Consider the following 22,493-nt stretch of genomic DNA (forward strand, 5'->3'; position numbering starts at 1 on the left):
AAGATGTGCATAACCAACCAGCATGGTTAAAATTAAAAGATAGAAAATACCACGTGTTCCTTAGTAAGGCTCTGGAGTAATGGGAACTCTCACTGCTGGAAAAAGGCAAATTGGTACAACAAAAAACTCTGGTAGTATCTTTTAAAGCTAAGTGTATACATACCTTAGCCATTCCACTTCTAAGATGTACCCCATAGAAGTGCTTATTGTGGGTATTGCCAAAAAACAACAACAACAAAAAAAAACGATGATATATGTTCATTGAAGCATTGTTCAAGCTAGCAAAAAAATAAAAAATAGAAATTATTTAATACCTATCACCTAGAATGAACAGATAAATGAACAGATAAATCATGGTATATTCACCCTGTGGGAGGCTGTAGAGCAATGAGAAGGAAAGCACAGTGGATTCACACAACAGCTTTAATGGTGAAAGAATTCAGACACAAGGATAGATTCCATCCATACAAGTTCAAAACCAGGTGAAACTAATCTACACCATTAGAAGTCAGGGTCATGTTTACCCTTGATGGGAAGAAGCTCTCAGTGGTGGGGGACTTCCAGTGAGTCTTGAAGTGGGTTCAGTTCATGAAAATAAATCAAACTTTCATGGCTTATACATTTATATATACATGTTATACTTAAAACATGTATTTTTATTTTGAAGCTTTGGGGGCAATTGCCATTCCACTTTAACTCCTTTAGGATCCTCTATCCAGCCTACCAAGGCAGAGAAACCACATCAAGGTCCAGGTTCTTCCTTAGTGTGGCCCTCCTGAGGACATAGTTAGGGTACTTAATGTTGATCCCACTTAACATGACTTCCAGTTGGAGGCATCCATCCTCACTTCCTGCCTCAGAATGCCCTTGGCCAAACCCAGCCCTTGCCTGATCCAGGGCCTCTTAAAGAAGGAAGACGAGACTCCAAATTCCTTTTATCTGCAGAAACTATAATGTTATGACGGAAAGATAAAGAGAAGTCATCTCTTAAACTTCAGTCTTTGAAGTGGTTTCTTAAACTCTAAAGTCCACACTAAGTGAATAAATGTGAAATGTTCTCCCCAATTAGAAAAATTAACTTTGCTCTTCAGTTAAGTATTCTTTGAATATTTAAGAATTTGAAGCCATTAAAGATATTTCTTCTAAGCAGGTGACTTTCTCTTGTCCAGCTGCTGCATTCTCCTTTTAAAACCAGGAATTCTGTTTTAAAATCAGAAAATGAAAAATAAATAAAGGTGGGGTTGAACAGCTAAGCATGTTTCCTTCCCCACTCTCTGGACGGTTTCGTGGTTGTCACAGTCCTAGCGTCTCTCCTGGGGCCTGCTGAGCCAGGGCTCTGCTGCTGAATCCTGCAGGTATGGAGCTGGGCGGAAGGGGCTGTGTGCCTCTGCTGCCAGCCCGCAGCCTTGGAAAGCAGCAGCTGGGCCTTCTCATGCCTTTGAACCATTGCTCTGACCTTTCTTCCTACTCATTTTTGTTTCTTAAAGGACTGTGTCCAGGAACTTTTCTGCTGTTTTCACTTCATTTTGCCTATAAAGGTCTTCTTAAAAGCTGGATGAGCTGCTGCTCCCCCTCCAGATTCTCTTGCTTTCTCCTTTGGCAGAATCATTTTTCCCAACTTCATCACTCAGGGGAAGGAAGATGGGGGTAGGGCTGGGGGTTCCGGTTGATTTCCCATCTATAGAGAATGTGGCTCTGACTTCTTTTCATTCAGAGGCTGACCTATAAGTGACTGATGGTCAGAATTACAATCTCAGCTTGGTTGGGGGAGTCCTCCTGTGGAGTAGGACAATGTGCAGTGAAACCAATCTTGGGCCCGTCCCACTGACTTTTAAATGAAATTCTTTTTGTTGAGATTTTACTCACAGTAATAAGTATTTGTTAACTCTTCTTAACAATAGGGTGTACTCAGGCAGAAAGTTAAATTTAAATAGCATCTGTTTAAATCCCGTGAAAAAACATCTTTTCTTTTTGACAAAAGATGGTTCTGTTGGGACAGGGGACAACTGTCTACCTGAACTCGAACCCATTCTTCTCAGAAGGACATGATATCTGTGCAGTTAATGCCTCTCCACTGTTTTCTCTGGGAGAGAACACAATGTAATTTTAAGTTTTAAGGTAATTTTTTTTAAGTAAGTAAATTAAGTTTTAAAAGTAAAAGAAAACCTAAACAGTTGAAACCTAAACCTAAATTTTCTGCCTACTGGCTCATCCACTCATGTTATTTTAGGTGTGAAACAGCTCAAATGAAAGTTCGCCCATAAATCTCCATGATATTTTATTGGTACTGCTTTATAATAGACATCAAAGATGAGGATTGGAAGCCTGGCTTCATGTCACATCCAGACAGTTTTAAGATGTTCCTTTCTGACACCAGCAGATTGTCTGTGTTGATGTTTTGTTAATGTCAAACTGTGTAGCAAAAAGTTGATCAAATTTTGAAGTCATGGAAGTGTTGATATGAAAAAGAAAACTCTTTAAACAGAGATGTTGGCCAGAAAACAAATTATCTATTTCCTTGATGTTGTTTCAGTGGGCAAGTAAGGATCTAAAGTGTACCTTGGTGTTAAAACCTCGAAGTCCTCAGAGAAAAGCAAAAAAACTCACCACGTTGTCAGGCTGCAGATCTGGGCTGATGGGCACTTAGGTTGTGGGAGTGTTTAGGTGGAGGCCTGCCAAGGCCTGGGCTAAAAGGTACAGAGAGGCTGAGAGGCCCTACAGACATTGGAGAGCCCCCCGTGGGTTGTGGTCATCTGACCCGATGTCATAGCTCATCCTTCCTGCTCCTCCTTGTCTGGTGATTGATTCTTCCCTTCTGTGGCCCTTTCCGTTGGTCACAGGGCTGTCCTGGCTAACCCGCTGCTGAACTTGGCCAGCCCGCCGCTGTGGCTTTTGCAGATGTTTCTGCTCTCTGAGGTTAATGTAAGATTTTATAGTCTTGTTAGTACCCCCACCCAGCTGCCCAAATGATCGGTTTCTCTCAACTCTCCCAAGCCCTGGTCCAGAATGCTTAGAAAGTCAGGGTTCTGTCATCTGCCCCTTTTTTCCACGGCCAGCTTCTAAGCTGTACCCCGACTTAACTTTGGACCTGACCATGGCGCATGCTTCAAGCTCCTTTTCCTTTTCTGATCCACTTGGAATTTATTGAGTACTAGCTGTGTGCCAGGCCCTAGGGATATGAAGACGAGGTGGAGGCTGCCTTGCCCTGGGGAAGTCAGAGGAAGAGGGCACTTAACTAACATTTGAAGTGCTCTGGGCTGTCTTCAGTGACAGAAGTGCCCAAAGTGAAGACATAAAGAGAGGAGAGAATTCATACTTACCTGCATGATGCAGGGAGAGGAACTTTTGAAGGGGCATAAAGGCATCACCTAACAATCAATTTTTGTACCATGTTTCACATTTTGAGTAGAAAACTTCCAGATGGTCAGAAGTGGGTATCGAGGGCCTTCCAAGCAGGAGCTAGAAGTGGTGTGTTCAAGGAGCAGCGTGTAGTTTGGAATCTCTGGGGTGTGAGTTAAAACTCCTAAAGGAGGAGCCAAGAGATGATGTTCCAGGGAGGGTTCTGAAGTGGCAGGCTGAGTTGCTTGGGCTTTACCAAGAGGGCAGATAGGGAAGTGATTGGGTCAACCTGAGCACTCTCTGGCTGTAGGAGGCTGAGGCCCAAGGCACAGATATCATTATTAGTACCAGGGTCATGTCTTCCTGAAACTTTAAATGACCAGTAACCATCCTAAATGGAGATCTTTGCTCACAGAATTTTCAGAGAATTTACCAGCACCACGGTTTCTAACTAGCCCCAGGAAAACTTAGGTGTCTACAGACAGTGCACCAAATGGACATTCCAAACAAGCAGCATTTCATAGTTACCCCAGATTTCAGCCTACTCCCAATCCTGCAGTCCTTTTCACAAAACAGAAAGTAAGGAGAGGCAAAGGTTAAGTAAGTGGGAGAAGTTAGATGCCCCCTTTATCTTTACTTCCCCCATTGGAGACCAGCTTGTCCCTAGCAGTTCATGGCTACCTGTGACTTCTGGACACTCGCTGACTATGGAGAGTACAGACTTTGCCAGAGACCTCTTGGCCTCACTGGAGGCAGTTGGGCCCTTCCTCGTCCACAGGACAGGTGAAAATCCTGGTAATTAAATTCAGCTCAACAATTATTGGGAAGGTGAAGGCAGCATGTCCTAATATGCAACTGCAGGTGGTCATGGGTGGAGTTTGGTGAGAAGATGCAGAAAGGTCAACAACAGTAGGAAGGTGGTGTTCTCTTTGGCAGCACACACACACTCAAACTGGAACAGTACAGAGATAAGCATAGCCCCTATGGAAAGACGGCAGGCAAATTTGTAAAGTGTTCCATATTTTTTTACACATTTAAAAAGGAAGTTGTATGAATCTGTTTTCTGCTACTATAAAAAAAATACCCCAAGTTGGGTATGTATAAAGAAAAGAAGTTTATTTAGCTCTGATTTGGAGGCTGAAAATCTAAACAGTGTAATGCCAGCTCTGGGGAGTGACCCCGCCCTTGTCTGTATCACCTCATGGCAGATGGCACCACAATGGCAGGAGCTGTGTGAAAGGGAGAGATCAGTGGCTAGAAGGCCTTTAAAGTGATGGGAGGAGCCAGTCCTGGCCTGCCTTTTAAAGGTCCTACTACCTCTCCACACCCATACTGGGGACCAAGCTCTGAACACATGGACACATTCAAACCGTGTCCAAATTCTAGCAGAAATCTTATCCAGAATGATTTACACTCCAGAACTCTGCCACTGGCTTAGGAGACTGTTAGACTAAATCATGAGAGAGAAAAAGAAGTGCCGCACTTGAACAATGTGGATGAAGGGAGAGGTGAAGAGACTCAGTTGAGAGAGGTCAGACCTTCAGGACTCAGGAACTGACTGGATGTGATGGGCCACGGGAGTGGAAGCGCCACAAGATGACCCATGGCTATGGTCTGTGTGTGAGGAGAGGGGCATGGCTCGGAGGTGTGAGTGTGGTGTTTGGTTTTTGAGTGGTTTTGAAGGGAGTTTTGGTTTTTGCTTATTTAACTGGGGTCAGAGTACTGCTGTCAACAGAGAGAGACATTGACTCAGGAGATCCTTGGGGAAGAGGGAAAGCGAAGGGCAGGGAGAGGAGTCCAGTAAAGGCCTGGGATGGCCAGGCTTGGTGGTGCAGGCCTGTAATCCCAGCAACTCAGGAGGCTGGGGCAGGAGAATCACAGCCTGGGCAACTTAGTGAGACGCTGCCTCACAAAAATAAAAGACTAGAGGGATACAGTCAGGGGTAGAACACTTGCCTACAATCATATTCAAGGGCCTGGGTTCAGTCCCCAGTACTGCAAAAAAAATTTTTTAAATAAGAAAAATTTTTAAAAATATGTGTATACACATGGGTACATATATACACACACATTTATATTACTAACATGAATGAAATGTATACATCTTTAATATAAAATGTCTTGCCTGAAGTATAGTCATGTTATGCACAGAAAAAAGACAAAGACTCCATACCAGCATACTAAGAGACTACTGTGAAAAGTGGGAGACTGGGACATAGGCTGGGGAGAAGAAAGGTGTCCACCAAAAAGAATGGCAGCTCTGACCTTGTGTCCTGGCTCCAGGGAGGGAGAGGCCAAGTAGATCAGATTGCTCACTGGGAAGAGCCGGGCGGAGGGGTCTAGGCTTTGGACAAGAGAATACACATTGTGAAATAGCAGAGGACCAAGGCACACAGGGTCCAGAGAAACAGTTGAAGGAAAATGCTACAAGGGTACTTGTGAGGGGTGAGGTTTGGCATCTCAGTTTTCTCTGTGAAGGAGAGTTGAGATTTTCATATGAGAGAGAGTGTGTGAATGCAGCTGGGTGGGAGGTTGGAGGAGTGCTGTAGCATTTTAGAATTGAACCTGAAGGGCATGGAGAGGGAGCTACCAGAGTTGAGTACAAAAGACCTGCCAGTCTTATGAAGTAAGAGCAGAGGCTGTTTGGAGACCCATCTCCACATGGCCCAGCCAGTTTCCCTGTCCCCATCTCCGCTCACCAGGATTGCAAGTGCAGGTAAGACAGTTGTGAGGTTGGCCTTGGGTTTTTTAGCTGGGGCAGTAGGAGGGAGGGAGCTGGAGCATTGAAGTAGTCCCTGCTCAGCTGAGGAGGATGGGAGAGGGAAGCCAACATCAGGTGGTTGAGGAGCAGTGACAGGGGCTGAGGACAGCCAGGGTTTCTCTCTTCCTGGGTGTGTGTGTGGGGGGGGGGGTTCTCTTCCAGCCATGCATGGTTTCTGCACTTGTCACCCTGGCTCATGTCTCCAGCTTCCATGGAGGGCCTCACACAGCCCACATGCTGCACCAGGGTCCAGGCAGGTTTCTACCTGATGGAAACCGGCATGTATTTGAGAAAGGGGTTCTCAAGTGGCTGTCCACCTCGCCAGCCCTCCTGAAGGGATGCTTGCTGGGCAGGGGACCCCTGCAAGTCAGGCCCCATTTTTGAGAGGCTATGGTGTGCCAGACCACAAGTGTGCTTGTAACCTCTTAATTCCTTCTCTTTTGAGAGACAGAAGCCCAACTACCTATTTACAAAACTCTGTTGACACCAAGACTGTTTTCTTTGCCTTCCATCTGATTTCTACCTCCAGATCTGGTGAAAAGTTTATTAAAAGGACTGTACCTCAAAAATTAAATATAATTATACTACCCAAAAAGCTTTTGTGTTTTGCTTCTTTGTGAGCACTTAGGTTCTTTGGCATCTCACCACTGCAGCATGAATTGTAGAGCAGTTTGGATAACTGGACAGCCACTGGATGTACTGGTTGTTTTTAGGAACAGTGGCTAAAACAGTTTACATTATACTTAAAACACTAATAGCCTATGAAATTTTTATGTAGAGATGTTTAAGTAGAAGTCTACCAGGTAGTTCATAAAATGTTTTATGTGATTCAGTAAAACAGCAAATAAAAAAATCAAGGGTCATCCGTTTCCTGAGCAAAAGATAGTTTGTGTGCAGACTGATGGGGTCTGCTGTGTGTCAGGTGCTGGGTCCAAGCCTAGGCAAGACCCCTGTCCTTGTTCTTGAGGTTCTCCAGTCCGGAGGAAGAAGGAGGCACCTGAAGCCAGTTAGGACATAGTGTGGTCAGCAGTGTGGAAGTGTCATGGAGGAAGGATGGAGTGGCTGGCTGGCTGGCTGGGACTGCCCCTCATCCTCTGAATGAACAGGGGAGGTGAACAAATGTGTTCTCTGGGGGAGATTGGATAAGCTCTTTAGAGATGGAGATCAACCGAATCTGGGAGAATGTACCAAAGTTTGCCAGATGCAAAACTTCCAGAAAAGTGTTCCAGAAAGAGGGAACAACATGTGCAAGAGCCTGAGCAGTGCAAAGGCAGGGCAGGTGTAGGACCTGCAGTGGAAAGGTCTGTGCTGCTGGCGATATGGGTATTAGAAGGGAGCGTCTGGGCACAAGTCTGAACAGCAGGCTAAGCCTGGTGACGCAGGAGCTTGGACACCGTGAGCTGACTTTATTGAGCATCTTCAATATTGTTTTTCTACTGAGGAAACCGAGACCTGGAATTGTACTAACTTGCCCAGATCACACAGGAAGAGCTGGGCCAGGATGAGACCCCAGGCCTCAGGCGTCCCAGCCTGCCTTCTTTTCCTGCTCAGGGTTGTTGATGTACCTGCACAGCCCTCAACTGCTTAATAGACTTTAGACTTTGTTTTGGATTTTGTTTCTTTAATGGTGAAGCTCTTTTTGCAAATAAAATATTAATCCCAAACTCAAAGGTATAAAAACAGAGCATGATTCATGAGCATAATTGCATTAGCATAAGTTTATCGAAGTATATAACACAAGATCCGTTATGAAAACACTGGCTTTCTTTTTTCTTAAATTTATATGTATACATATATTTTAGTTTGTCAGTAGACCTTTATTTTATTTATTTATTTACATGTGATAATGAGAATCAAACCCAGTGCCCCACATATACCAGCCAAGTGCTCTACCACTGAGCCACAACTACAGCCCTGGCTTTCTTTTTAATAACCTCTTTTAATTTAGTATACTTTTAGATGTACGGGAATGTTGTCAAGACAGGACTGAGTCTCAGATGACAATGCTGCCCCCATTGTTAACACCTGCACTGCCAGCCACGAGTCAGGACCAGGGAACTGACATTGCAACATTACTGTGAACTCGCTCTGTACTTCATTTGGATTTGAGAGATTTTCCCTCAGTGTTTTTGTTTTGTGTTTTATTTTCATTATTCCAGGATCCAGTCCCACCCCAAGTTGTAATAACTTTCTTTTAACAAAAACTTAAAACATGATGTCAGGAATTAGGTTACATTATCCAAAGCTCAGTTTTGAGACTTAAAGTAGATACTGCCTTGAACTACACTATACTATCTTTTAAAAATGATATTAAAAGATATTAAGCCCTGGACTAATATCATAGCAGCAAGCACACTGGCATTGCAGCCAGTTTCCAAAATATATTTGGTGTCATGATCTGATAATGCAGCCCAGAGAAGAATACAGGAGTGCACACCCAGAAAACTTGACAGTCTGTCTCAGGCTCCATAACAGTATACCACAGACTACATGGCTTCAACAGTGGACATTTATTTTTCACAGTTTTGAAGTCTATGAGTCCCAGATGAAGGTGCTGGCCAATTTGGTTCCTGGTGAGAGCTCTCTTCCTGGCTTGACTATGGCTGTGTCCTCACATGGCCTCATTTCTGTACCCACTTGAAGAGATCAAATGTGTGTGTTCTCTCTCCCTTTTTCTTCTTATAAAGTCATGAATCCTATGGAGCTGGGCCCCACCCTTAGGACTTCATTTCATCTTAATTGATCTCCTAAAGATCCTATATCCAAGTACTGTCAAATTGGTGGTTGGGGCTTCAACATATGTTTGGGGTTAGGGTGGTGGGGACAGTTCAGTTCATAGAATAATTCAAAGGCTGAAAATTATGTGAGATCTTCATAATCTAACCATGAAATAGTATGAAGTTGAGACCTTCCCATTTTATACAGTATGTTGATAAAGGTAAAGATATACTATGCTGTAAAACACTTGACACCACGAGAAAGTATTCAATATTAAGATCCAGTTTAATGCACTATTAAACAAGTTAGCAAAGAAAATATAGTTTTATTGGAACTGTGCAAAAGCAAGGGCAAGAAAAACATTTCAAAAGTAGTTGCCCATGAGAGCATTGCCAAAAGTTTTCAGGTCCTCATCAGATTTAACAATAGATGTTTAAAAGTAGTGTCCTTTAAAATAATGCCAAACAACTATTAATTAGATGTTACTGATGTGGGCCATGAGTTCTAGAATTTACTTTTCTATACCAAAGATGTTTAGTGTACTGAAGCAGGGTGTGGTACAGATACTTCACATAGAATAAGAAACCACTGGGGCTGTTTTGTTATTACCACTCAAGAAGTCAGCTGGATTTACCCCTAGTACTGCATAATGGCCCCTCCTGCCTGTTCCTTCTTGGTTGGTCAGCACAGGCCCTCAACACAGCATGAGGAGCAAGTAGGTCTTCAGTGAATGTGGAGAGAAGTAACTGGTGATTGATTCCATCCGAAGTAGGAAAATGTGGGAGACAGAGCAAGCAAATTTGAAGGCAGGAGGGAGAGAGTGGGAAGTTTCCTCAGGAGGTACAGGTAGAGTCTCATTTTATCTTTGGAATTACAGAGAAACAGTAATATTACAGAGAAACAGTAGTATTCTGGAGCAGCTAGAAATCATCATTGGAAAGTAAAAAGTTTAATTAAAAAGGATACCATCAAATCATCCTATTATGGGATTTAAAGATAAATGGGAAGAAATCACTTAGGCGGTAAAACTGCAAAATGGATGACTGGCTGACCAAGGTTCATCTAGGGAACTGCACTTAAGAACTTTTCTGCTTTATTGCAGTAGTGACATTTTCTTATTCTGTTAATGTTCCAACATATAATTTGGTAAATTGTGTTATATGCAATTACTAAATCAGGGAGTAGTTTGATTTTACTCTGATGATGCTGTGAAGACTTTGTCTTCAGGCTTTGGGTTCTTAAGTGTATTGTTCAACCAGAATAGTTATAGGCACAAGCTGCAGTCATTCTTGAGTGTAGAGCTTTACCTTTAAGGTAGCTGACCCTGCTATCCATGGGGACTCATTCTGGAACTCCTGTGGATACCAGGACCCAATGATGCTCCAAACCCTTTTATAGAATGATATGGTATTTGCATGTAACTCACAATCCTCCTGAATATTTTAAATCGTCTCTATATTACTTATAAACCGTAATACAATGTCAGTGATATGTAAATAGTTGTTATATTGTGTTGTTTACAAGAAAAAGTCTGTACATGTTCAGTAGAGATGCAATTTCTAAAATATATTTTCCATCCAAGGTTTGTTGAATCCATGGATGAAGAACCAGAGGGCAGACTGTGGATAGCAAAGGGTAGCTCTTTTCTCATGGCTACGGTATCTCTTTTAGCTTCTGTAAGCAACTCTTTCCACTTTCCCAGATTATATTTCCTTGACAGTGGAGGCTCCTGGAAGAGCCTGAGACAGCATGGTCTTTCCTCAGAATCTTATGGGAACAGAAACACCTGAGAACTCAACCCACTCACCAAAAGTGCTAAAAGGTGCTTACAGCTATCCTCTGTTCACAGGTGGTCCCCATGCTTCCCAGGCTGCTATGTGAGGAGCTGTGTAGCCTCAACCCCATGACTGACAAGCTGACCTTCTCTGTGATCTGGACACTGACCCCCGAGGGCAAGGTAACAACTTACATCTTGCCATTCATTCTCTGCTTACCAGCATCCCGTACTGAGTGGTGGGAATCACCTGTGGTGTGCCTGGTGCTGGGCTGTGGTGCTGCTGTGGAAGGGTGGTGAGAAGGAAGTGCGAGGGCTCTGGCCTCAACTGTCAGCCCCACCTGGGAGGCAGGAGCTGATTTTTGCCCAAGACTAAGTGGGTTTCAGTGAGGTTGGGTATGCACTGGGAGGCAGGCGGCCCCACTACAGGAAGGGAGCAGGGCCTGGGGGAGGAGGGCATTAATGAATGGGGAGAGTTTGCAAAGATGTGCAACATCAAACTAGGGAAAGTCTGAAATGGCAGTCACAGATGAATTGCGGCTGCTAGGACTCATAATGTTTCATGAGGAATGTGGCATTTCAAAAGATGAGTGCTGCATCAGGGTGCAGGGTGACTGGGGGTGTGTAGGCCAGGCAGCAAGGTAGCACTGTGTCAAGACACAGGGTACGAAACCCCGGGGCACTGTGGAACATCAGCAAGCATGTCCCAGACGTGGGGAAGAAGGGAGCCTGTAAAGAAAGAAGTTGGGCTGGGGATGTGGCTCAAGCGGTGGCGCGCTCGCCTGCCATGCGTGCGGCCCAGGTTCGATCCTCAGCACCACATACCAACAAAGATGTTGTGTCCACCGAGAACGAAAAAATAAATATTAAAAATTCTCTCTCTCTCTCTCTCTCCTCTCTCACTCTCTCTTTAAAAAAAAAAAGAAAGAAGTTTTTTTTAAAAAAAAGGTAATTATTATTAAGAGATTCCAAATAAAGATGGAAGATCGAATACCCACATTTACTTTCATTCCCTCCCAAACCTCACTAAAACAACAATAAAGAGAATTTTTTTTGAAGACATAAACCCACAAGGACAAAGAGAGTGGGAGAGGAGACAACAGCAACAAAATTTTGGAAGCTGGGTAGCAGATGGATGAGTGGTAACTGACTTAGCAGTCCTGAGAAAGTTGATTCCTGAGCCAGCAACAGAGGAAGCCAAAAACAAAAACAAAAAAATCCAGAAATTGACAGCACTAGATAACTCTGGAAGGCAGGGAGGGGTGGGTGAACATGAGGCTGCAACAGTATCAGTTGCAAGTTTATTTTTAAAAAGATTAGTTCCCATGTTCTACACAGAAGACCAGAAATTTATTTTCTGGACAGGACAGAGGAAGGTGTCTGAACTGAGGCACAGTGACACACTCGGTGCTGCTGGGCCTAGGGATCGAGTGAATGTTGGCATACTGAAAGTTCTTTCCACCAACTCCAGAGTTCTGGGGGCCAGGCCTGCACCCATGAGTTAGGAGATGGAAACATCTTTCTCTGAAGAGTCTGAGTAGTAAATAATAAAGGGTTTCCCAAGGAGCAGCCCAGCTCTCTTCTGCAGTAAAGCTCACAGACAGTGAGCCCCACTGCCCTATCACAGTTTTTTTAGTATTTCACTTTCATGTCTGAAGGGACAACCAAGAGGAGAGTGTCTAATATTACATAGAAAGGTAAAGTAATCTAATAAAGAAAAGCAACTAGGACAAAACACTAACAAGGAAAAGAAATGATATCTTTATAGAATTTTTTAAAGAGAGTTATCTGTATCACAAGGTAGAAGAAATGAAAAAGATTCAAGATTCCAGTTGGAACAAAAATTGAAGAATTATTCCAGAAAGAGATAGAAACGATAAGAAATTTAGAGGACCAGTCCAAGGTATCCAGCATCTGCTCAACGAGCATACTAGAAATAGCAAAGAGATCAAAAGGAAAGAAATGATCAACAGGCATGTAAAAACATGGAACCATGAATCCCACCATTATGTACACCATAATATACCAATTAAACAAATATGGGGATGGGGTGGGCAAAATCATTCTAGGAAATGCTCTGTTTCTGGAAGACATGACTTTCCAGATTGGAAGAGCTCGCTGCCAGCATAGTGGTGGAAACATGTCTCCAAGACACACCACCAGAAAATTCTAGAACCCTGGAGACAAAGAATAAGATGCAGGAGGGGATCGCCTACAGTAGATCAGAAACCAGAATAACTAGTACTTTTCTACCACAACTCTAGAAGCCACGTGACAGTGAAGAAAACCTCCATGTCTGAAAGTCTGTGATCTCCATACCAAAGTTTTGAACCTAGCTTTCAGTAAACTGCAAGAGTAGGAGAGGACATTTTGAGACAAAAAGTACTTCTGGTACACTGTTTCTCACAAAGCTGCCAGAGAATAGGCTTCACCAGAATGAAGGAGTAAATCAAAAAAGAGAAAGAATCGGGCGCAGTGGTGCACACCTATAATCCCAGCACCTCAGGAGGCTGAGGCAGGAGAATTGGAGTTCCAAGCCAGCCACAGCAAAAGCAAGGCGCTAAGCCAATCAGTGAGACCCACCCCGCCACCCCACCCTGTCTCTAAATAAAATACAAATAGGGCTGGGGATGTGGCTCAGTGGTTGAGTTCAACCCCCAATACCCCTCCCCCCCAAAAAAGAAAGAGAAAGATATTGGACATAGGAAACATAAATCAGCACAGGGAAGAACGGAAGGAATCACCTGGATCAGGGTTTAAGACACTTCCTATAAAGGCCCAAATGGTGAATATCTCTGATTTTACAAGCCACCTTCTCGGTCATAGCTATGAAACTCTCACACTCTAGCAGGGGAGCAGATGATAGGTAAATGAAACAGCTTGGCTCTGTGCCAGTAAAACTTTATTTAAATTCAGATGGCAGGTTGGATTTGACCCACAGGACCATAATTTGGTGATTGATACCCAAACAACAATACCCAAACCCCTCAGTGCTTTTGGACCATCTGTGTAATATCGATACATGGGACAAGCCATGCGGTGCCTTAGTGTTATTATGAAACCAGTTTTGACCTCATGGACCCCTGAAAAGGTCTCAGAGATCCCCAAGAAAGAATCTGTGGAACTCAGCAACTTAGCAAGGCCCTAAGCAATCCAGGAAGACCCTGTCTCTAAGTAAAATATAAAAAGGGCTGGGGATGTGGTGGCCCAGTGGTTAAGTGCCCCTGTGTTCAATCCCAGGCACCAAAAAAAAAAAAAAAAAAGTGGTTACCATGGGGAGGGACAGACGAGAGGGGAACAGAGGGTTACTGTCTTTCATAACAAGCCTTTAAAACTATGTGATTATTGTAACTATGTATACTTTATTTTTAAATTTTTAACCTGCAATTTTTCAGATATACCTGAAAGTAAAGAAAATAGCACATTAAATGCTCATTGCACATCTCCCAAATTCAGCTACTGTTAAGATTTTGGTTTTTGATACAGTGTTTTGAAACAAACCATAGTCGGGTCCTTTCACTTATATGTACTTTCATATGCAACTCTAAAAACTGTGGACTTCCTTTAATATAAACACAACCCTGGGGCTGGGGTTGTGGCTCAGTGGTAGAGTGCTTGTCTTGCATGTGTGGGGCACTGGGTTTGATCCTCAGCACCACATAAATAAATAAAATAAAGGTGCTGTGTCCTATAACTAAAAAAAAAAAAAAAAAATTAAAAAAAACCAAATAACCCTGTAACATACCTAGCAATGGACACTAATGCCATGGTGCCATCCAGAACCCATAACACATTTCCCTGAGTGTCTCCAATGGACTTGTCCAAATTGAAATGAAAAAAAAAAAATACACATGTTACTTTTGGTTTTTATGGCTCCTAACTATCTGGTAAAAAGTTCCTTTCTAAGGTTTAAGAGGCAAACATTATCTGAAATGCAGAGAAGGAATTATGAGTACAGTATGCCAGCACTCATATTCTGGTGGGGGTGAGAGCAAGCATGGGGGGAAAATGAATGGAAAAAGATCAGAAGGAAATAAAACAGAATGCCAGCTGTGGTTGTGTTTGGGTAGTAAAACTATGAGTAATTTTTTCTACTTTTTTGTATTTTCTAATGTTTTTTGAAAACATGTATAACTTTTATATTTTTATAAATGCTTATTTTTGCAAAAGTTTAACTAAATAGAAAATAAAAGCCTGTAGAAGAAAACTAACTTGAGTCAATAGAGAAGAACGTTGAATCTGAATTATGCTTGCCAGGATCAGACCCGAGAAATAAAAACTGCCTGATCTAATGTGCTTCTAAAATACGAGGGTCATAAAAGAAGCACTAGAAAGCGGCAAACCCTGAGATGCAGTTGCCCTTTGGGGTTTGTGTTCGAGGCAGTGCCGGGTGCTTAGGGCTTCTGCTCTTCACAAGGTGCTGCAGGGCAGGTGGAGGCACAGGGCCAGGAAAGGTGCTGGGCCTCTGTCTAACCACACCAGATAGGAAGGACCAGGGTTGGAACTAAGGACAGAGACTAGCAGGGCAAGGCCCACTGTGGTTATCCAAATACCCTACCCAGAGACCAGGGGACCACATGAGAGGTAGACCAGTTGGTTAGTCCTGAGTATCTCTTACTTGCAGTCAGGGCCCATAATGAAAGGTCTGATTCCATATTTGTATCCAAGGAATGCTTGTTTAAGATGCTAGTAAGCAAAGCCTGAGTTAAGCTAGAGGAGCACAGATTCAGAATCAGATGAGAGATCAGGGTGCCAGAGGAGGCCCTAAGGGCAGCCCTGCATCAAGAACCCAAATGAATAAAGAGGAAGGAACTCAAAGCCTGTGTGGCCAGAGCCAGGAGGCTGGGTTTACTTATAGTCTCTCTTAGCAAAAGGGCTTGGGCTTTGTTAGAAGGAGCCAGAGCAGGGCCAGCAGCATTGTGTCCCCACTCCTCCCACATGGCTGCCACTTTTACCTGGTGCCAAAGTGAAGGTTTTCCTTACGCTACTGGCCTGCCTTACTCTCTGGGGCAGGTGTGGTCCACCATTGGAAGGCTACTACTTTTTTTTTTTTTTAAACACCCACAAGAAAATCTTGGATAGTTTTGCTTTCATCAAGCCAGTGCCCCAATGTTTAGGTCAATAAATGTTTAATAATCTATTTTTAGCATATTTTTCATGTGTTTGTTTTAAGAACATTGTTCTCTAATCTTGACATTTGTAATTAAATATTGTCACAAGGGAAAAGTTACCCAAGTAAATTTTGTGCTTTTTGTAAAATGCAACTCTGGAACCACAAAATCAGCTCTACCATATCCATCCAGTGGCCCTATCACCTCCTGAACACCTCTGGCACTTCTGTCTCATCTGACACTCAGGAATGTAAGGGCCTGCACATCAAAGACCAGTTCTCAGAGACACCTGAAATACACCTGAATATTCTTGTGTCAGACTTTGAAGAAAATCACCTGCAACAAAGCTGACTTAGTAGGAGTCTCAGGGTCACAGATGAGAAGGATGCAAGGAAGGCCTCCCTGGCCGCAGCTGTCCCCAGCCTGCCTCACCTGCCACAACTGGGATGCTGCCATGTGCCAGCATCCATTAGGACCTAGAGTGTGCTCCAAAAGAGGACACTCAAGCCAGAAGCCAAGGGGTCCTTTTTCACTGCTTTGGTCTTTCTCTCACCATCCACCCCACCCACATCCAGTCTGCCAGTAAGTCATCTCGGCTTTGCTTCTAAATCTCTCTGCATCTATCTCCTTCCTTATCACCTTGAGCACTGTGGCAGGGGTTCCAGCTGCTGTCTCCTGCCTGAACTAATTCAGAGGCTTCCTGACTATTCTTCCAGCTTTGGCTCTTGCCCATTCATCTTCTCCCCACATGGCAGTCAGAAGGAGCCTTCTAAATCTTAAACTAGATCTTATCTCTCTTTTAAAATTCTCCAATCTCTCATCAGAACAAAAGCCAAAAGCCTTTAAAATAGGATGCCCCCTCCTCACTGCTTTCTCTTTCTTCTGCTAGAGACCCCTGGACTCCAGAGCCAACTTGGAAACAGACTTGCTTCTCTTGCTGAAGCATCTTTGCTCATGTGGAGATCACTTATGATGAGCTCTCTCCTGTGCAACAGCTCCCATCTTCAGCTTCTGTGGCCTTAATCCACTGAGCTTAAGTTTTGCTACCCACCTCTTCCTAATGCCATTCCAGTCTGGGCCTGTTCCTGGAGCTCTAGGGAAACTCTACTTCCTGCCTCAAGAAGCACGCGTAGAGAGAAGAATGTTGTGCAGAGTACAGGCCGACTTTCTTTAGCAGAGCTTTAATACTACTTAGGAATTCTTTTACTAATTGCTAAGGTAGCTATTCCAGACCTTTATTCCTAGGCTTCAGCTTTCTGTGCTACTTCCCATCCCTCTTTCATTCAAGACCCACCATTCCCCTCTGGTAACTTTCATTTCTCCTTCTTGGAAACCAGAGAGCATCCAGTTGGATCTACTTGATCAACTTTCCTCTCTGCCTTTCCCCTCTCTTTCTGCAATAATAATGCCCCTGTTGCAACCTGAGTTTAAACCCTGTGTTCTCTGGATCTTTTAATGGCACCAGTGACAACCAAGCTACCCAGACTTTAAAGTGGCCAGCCTGCTTCACATCTACTATCTCTAAGAGTTCTACATTCTAGCAGGGCTACCTTTGTGGTGGGCCTCTCTAATCAGTCCTCTCTTTCTGTACCACTGCCACCATCCCAGTTCACATCTTTGCCATCTTATCCTGGGACCAGTGGTATAGACTGTGACCTCTATTCTGTTTCCCTAGTGATCATCCTCTTACTCAACTTCCTGTGACTGCATGTGATAATTAGCCCCAAAAGTCTGATCTCTAGAGTCTGACATAAAAGACCTCCACCCTCTGTGACCATTTGCCATCCATCCTCCAGCCCCCTCCATCTCTCCTCTTGCTACTGAAGGGTTCATTTGGCTTAAGAGGGAGCCACAAGGCTTCCAAGACTTCTCATGTGCTCCATCCTCTTCCTTGAAGATGCTTCCCCTCAGAACAAGGATGTAGCTTATGCTCTGAGATGCAGCTATGATGCCACTTCTTCATGAGAGTCAGGGATAGTCACTCATCCACCCACTCAGTATGCTGGGGATACTTGCTGTCTTCACATACTGTATAAGGTATTGAAGATATGAAATTAATAGCCCCAAACAGAAATAGTAGTGATCTCCCGGTGATGGGTGAATAGATTTTTAATTTTTCTTTTTCCCACCCATATTTGTAAAGTTTCCTATAATGAATTCATAATACCAATTAGAAAAGTGAAAAAATTATTTTGATTTTTTTTTCTTTTTTTTTTAAATAAGCAGATGAGAGATACTGGATTATGTTTGTAGACTGAGTGGTAAGGTCAACAGACAAGACAAGGGAGAAGGGATAGATTTGGGGAGTCTCTCATCCTAAATGGAGTGAATATGGGTGGGGGAGTGGGATGCCCTAGATTTTGAGAAGGTGCTTAGATGGAAGGGCATCGTCCTCCCTGTCAGAATCTGTTTTCCCATCTTTCCACCCCCTCAGCACCTGTCCTCTTTCCCTGGACTTTAGAGCCATTTGTGCACAGATCTGTTATCCTGTAAGATTATAAACTCCTTATAAGCAGTACCCATTCCTGAGTTTTTACCTCTCCGCCCATAGTACAGTGCCCATACCCAGAAAATTCTGAAAATATTTCATACAGTGATTTGAAAACCTGTTTATTCTTTCTGCCTTGTTAGAAAGGTGGTCTCTTGGTAAGCATTGCATCCACAGCAACCTTCCCCACTTTGCAAGCCAAGTGCTGAGGGTTGAACGAAGCCTCAAACTACCCCATTCAGCTTCTGCACAATCCTGCTCTCCCCATGATGACCCCTGTAGAGTTTCATGTCCTACTGCTGGCCTGCCATCTGCCACTGCTAGGAATCTTGTGAAACTTGGAAAATAAAATGCTGGTCAGGTACAGTGGTGCACACCTGTAATCCCAGCAACTCAGGAGGCTGGGGCAAGAGGATCTCAAGTTCAAGGCCAGCCTGGACAATTTAGCAAGACCCTGTCTTAAAATAAAAAGGGCTGGGGAAGTAGGCCAGTGGTAGAGTGCCCCTGGGTTCAATCCCCAGGATTGCCAAAAGAAAAAGAAAAAATTCTATGCTCTCCCTGGGTCATCATGGTCTGTAGAGGCTCCCAAAGTAAGGCTTGTATATAGTATCATGCAACCTGGGGCTTCAGTTGGTGGTAAGAAGCAGAGCACTCACTGGTTGATGTGTTTCATCCTCGGACGCTGTAGTGGAAACCTTGCCCATGCAGCTTCCCATGAGACAATAGCTTCAAAAACTGGTTCTGAGAATAAGGAGAAAGTTCCCAGAATATCTATCTTTAGTCATTACCAGAGGCGGAGCAGAATTGTTTTATTTCAGGCCTGTAGCAACAGCTCTAGGACAAGGGTGCTTTGGGAAGAACTTTGCTGTGTTCTGTGCCCTACATGTCCCATTTCCTAATGAAGGCACAGTGAGATGGCTTACCTAAGGTCACTTCAGGGGAATCACAGAACTGAACTGAACAGTTCAGTTGCTTGGACTTAAAATAAGAATTCAAAATGAAATATTTTCAAGAAATGAAACAAAGTAAGACATTTATTATTTATAAGATGGTCATGCCAGTAAGTAAAAATTCCTTTTAATCAGCTTTTCTCCCACTTTTTGATGTTATTAACAGTGGGTTTGACTTGAACCTGAAGACATGGCTCCTGAGTGTCAGAAAGAGCAGAGTGGGCTGTCCTGGGCTCTAAAACAAGTGCACTCCCACTTTGCTTCCTTGCTTCCTCCCGCTAGCCTCCAGTTTCCTTCCCACACCCTCAGGCCTCTCAAAGATGAGCTCTAAGGGTTCCTTCCACTGCCCTGTGGGAGAGGAGATGCTTTCAAGGCCCACTCGGGCATAGCACCCCCACCCACTGTTAACCAGAATGAAATTCCTGCCTCGGCACCATCAAAGTTTCTGGGATCTCCTCACGTTTCCTGCTGCTCTCAGGGTTTGGTGTGCCAGGCAAACATTCGAGGAAGCTTCCTCCACTTCCTTCCTCAGAAGTTTAGACAGCTGTCAACAGGTCAGAATGGGAAGGGACCTGGTTCTAGCCCTCAGAACCGGTGGGCAAGCTCAATGGCAGGCCACCTTGGAGAGCAGAAGAGTGCTCAGTACACTTAGGCATTTTTTGCTATACAAATAAATCTTGGAGAGAATTCTAGCACATAAACAAACTGACTTAGGAACTAAAACAGGCTGACAGACATGAGGCCCTCTGCAGCCTGTGCCCTGGGCAGAGGGCTCTGGTGGGCCTCTGCATGCTTCCTCTGGGACCCCGACAGTGCAGCCATGGAACACTCCAGGATCTGGCCTCTGTGTGCCAATAAGGAGCAAGTGAGCTCTCAGGTATAAATGGAGCTTGCTGCTGCTGGGGCACAAGTCTTGCTATTTACAACTTCATCTTAGCCTGGTGGCTCTCTTTGTTTGGGGGAAGTTTTATACTTGTTTGATTGGTTAGTTGTTATTTTTGTTTGTTGTTGTTTGGTAGTAGGAATTCAATCCAGGGACACTTTACCACTGAGCTCTATCCCCAGGCTTTTTTTTTTTTTTTTTTTTTTTTTTTTTTTTTGCTTGTGGGAGAGGCAGGGTCTTGCTAAGTTGCTGAGGCTAGCCTTGAACCTGAACTTTGAACTTGCAGTTCTCCTGCCTCCAGTCTCCCAAGTCACTAGGATTGCAGGTATGCTCAGGCTCTCGTGTTTTTTAAGAAGAACCTGGGTCTCACCCCATCACATTGGGCCTAGTACAGGGGTGGGCCTAGTGGAAGAGTCCCCTACTCCTCAGCTACCCCCCAGCCTCTGCCTGCTGCTTCCAAGGCCTTCACTAGGCAGTCCTTCCTTTGACCTGCCCCTTGCTGTCTTCCAGCCCTCCTCTTTCTGCCCACTTCTTTGTCAGATGCTTTCTTCTTGGCACATTTGGCTTCTCTTTTACCCACCCCTTTTCCCGCCATTGCCACTCAAACAGCCTGGTTTTGCTTCAGTCAGGAAAATGTTTCTTTCTTTCTAAGATGTCTTTTGAACTAAACATTTTATAGATGGGACGTAGAGTTGCTGCAGAAGTGATTTTACATCTTATTATTTAAAATTATAAATTAACTCCATTAGCAGTTTTTAGAACCAGAGGTGTCTTACTGAGGGGCTGACATTTTTCAGAGGATAAGTTTTAAAATACATTTGAATGGTATTAGGACACAGTGTTCAAAGGTTTCCTCACACAGTTGTCTCTTTAAACTATAGAAAGTTGATATGCATTTGAGGTACATTTGCTTCTTTATTTCACATCTATCGCTTTTCTATTTTATGACATTCAGCTGAAATATAAGAAAAGATAGACTTTGAATCTAAGCCTTTGGTTGTGGATCTGCCCATGGCTGCCACTTGGGAGCTTGTGTGACTCTCAGGAAGTCTGTTTTCTCAGCTGTTGAACAGGCTGAATAAGGGACTCCCCCTCCCCCTCCTGTGTGGGATGTCAGGGTCTGGGACTGAGGGTGCTGGGCTGTTTCAGTCTTCCTGGGTGTAGAGGTGCCATGCCGGTGGATGGTGTGGGCTCCTAGTTGGCCCAGGGTTTTCCCACCAATACCCTGTAGTCAGGGCTGACTCTGTTAACCTGACATTCCCAGCACTAGTGTCCCAGAGTGTGTGCAGCAAACTTGCTGCCCTCCGCAGGAGTGGCCCGAGTCCTGTGATTCCGCAGAAGCAGGACATGATCTTCTTCTGAAGGGTTTTGTTTATGCATCTCCTCGTGGCTTTTTAACTTTTTCCATGAAAAACCCTTTGTCCTTTTGTCTTCTGCCACTGGCCCTGGTTATGGACTGGGCGTTGATGTGAGTACAGTTTCCAAATTGGAAATTAATGAGGTGTTCCCTCCAGAGAGGCCTGCCTTCCACGCCGGGGCTGGCTGCTCCTGGTCCCTTCTGGGTGGATCGTTGCTTTCCCACTGCAGCTGCCACAGGCTTCCTTCCTTCCCAGAGGTGGTTTCAGGCCGCTTTTCCTAGCCTCATAATTATTTTAGTGACTGTCAGGTGTGACTCCAGGCCTCCTCCTCAACCCTTTGTATGTTTAAAAAGAAGATCAGGGCCGATTTCCAGAGATGCAGCTGTGAGGGGAGGGCTGAAGCCAGGGGAAAGAGCTTCAGGAAACACCAACTCAGGCCCCAGCTTGGCAGCATCCAGGTGTGTTGTTGGGAAGGGACTTCTGCCTTGACTGAGAAGGAAGCAAAAGAGCAGAGGTGCCCATTGGACAGGGAGCGGTACTTCAGGTGAACTGCATGTGCTGCCAGGATGGCAGTAAACAAGCTGGGGGCGGGGGCATCTGATTTGGGAAAGGGCCAGGTAATGAACTTTAAGAACTCCCCGAGATTACATGGAGCCCCTGGTCAGGGCTCAGCAATCAGAGGGTTCAGAGGGAGCGACAAAGGTATGCATGGAGACAGTGTGCATGGGCTTGGGGTACCTCACGCAGCTTGCTGCCAAATTTCATGCACATGTTGCGGGGTGAATCTCATCAGGGCTCTCATTAGATTCTAAAGCAGTTTGTGGCCCCACAGCTTAGGTGAAAACAAATGCCCCTCAGGGTGCTGAGGTCACCTGCTCGGAGCATCCTCTAGGGAAAAAGAACACAGACCCCGGGAGGCCACACACCTTGTGACCTGGGCACAGGAAGGAATCCACGAGGCCACTTGTGACCTGTGAGAAAGAGAGGCGTGGCGTGGGGTGGAAGCTGGATTCCCTGAGCGAGTGGAAGACAGGCTGTCTAACAAACACAATGTGGACACACGGGAGGAGGGACTGGATTTGGAAGGAAAGGGAGAAACGGAAGCAAGCCG

The 22,493-nt window shown here is 44.4% G+C and overlaps 1 protein-coding gene and 1 non-coding gene across 9 annotated transcripts in view; both read left to right on the top strand.

Annotated features, from left to right (window-relative positions):
- The window catches only part of Dis3l2 (DIS3 like 3'-5' exoribonuclease 2), a 356,506-nt gene that overhangs the window by 265,769 nt on the left and 68,244 nt on the right, over positions 1-22,493 (top strand). For all 8 annotated transcript variants that reach the window (XM_026396261.2, XM_026396260.2, XM_026396266.2 and 5 more), the window contains one exon: positions 10,668-10,775. In XM_026396261.2, the coding sequence (XP_026252046.1) occupies positions 10,668-10,775 (108 nt within the window). The remainder of the gene's footprint in view (positions 1-10,667; positions 10,776-22,493) is intronic.
- LOC113188125 (U6 spliceosomal RNA) lies at positions 4,260-4,365 on the top strand. Its single transcript, XR_003301504.1, has one exon. It is a non-coding gene; the product is annotated as a U6 spliceosomal RNA (small nuclear RNA).

This window comes from Urocitellus parryii, chromosome 1 (assembly GCF_045843805.1).
Source record: "Urocitellus parryii isolate mUroPar1 chromosome 1, mUroPar1.hap1, whole genome shotgun sequence".
NCBI classification, from domain to species: domain Eukaryota; kingdom Metazoa; phylum Chordata; class Mammalia; order Rodentia; family Sciuridae; genus Urocitellus; species Urocitellus parryii.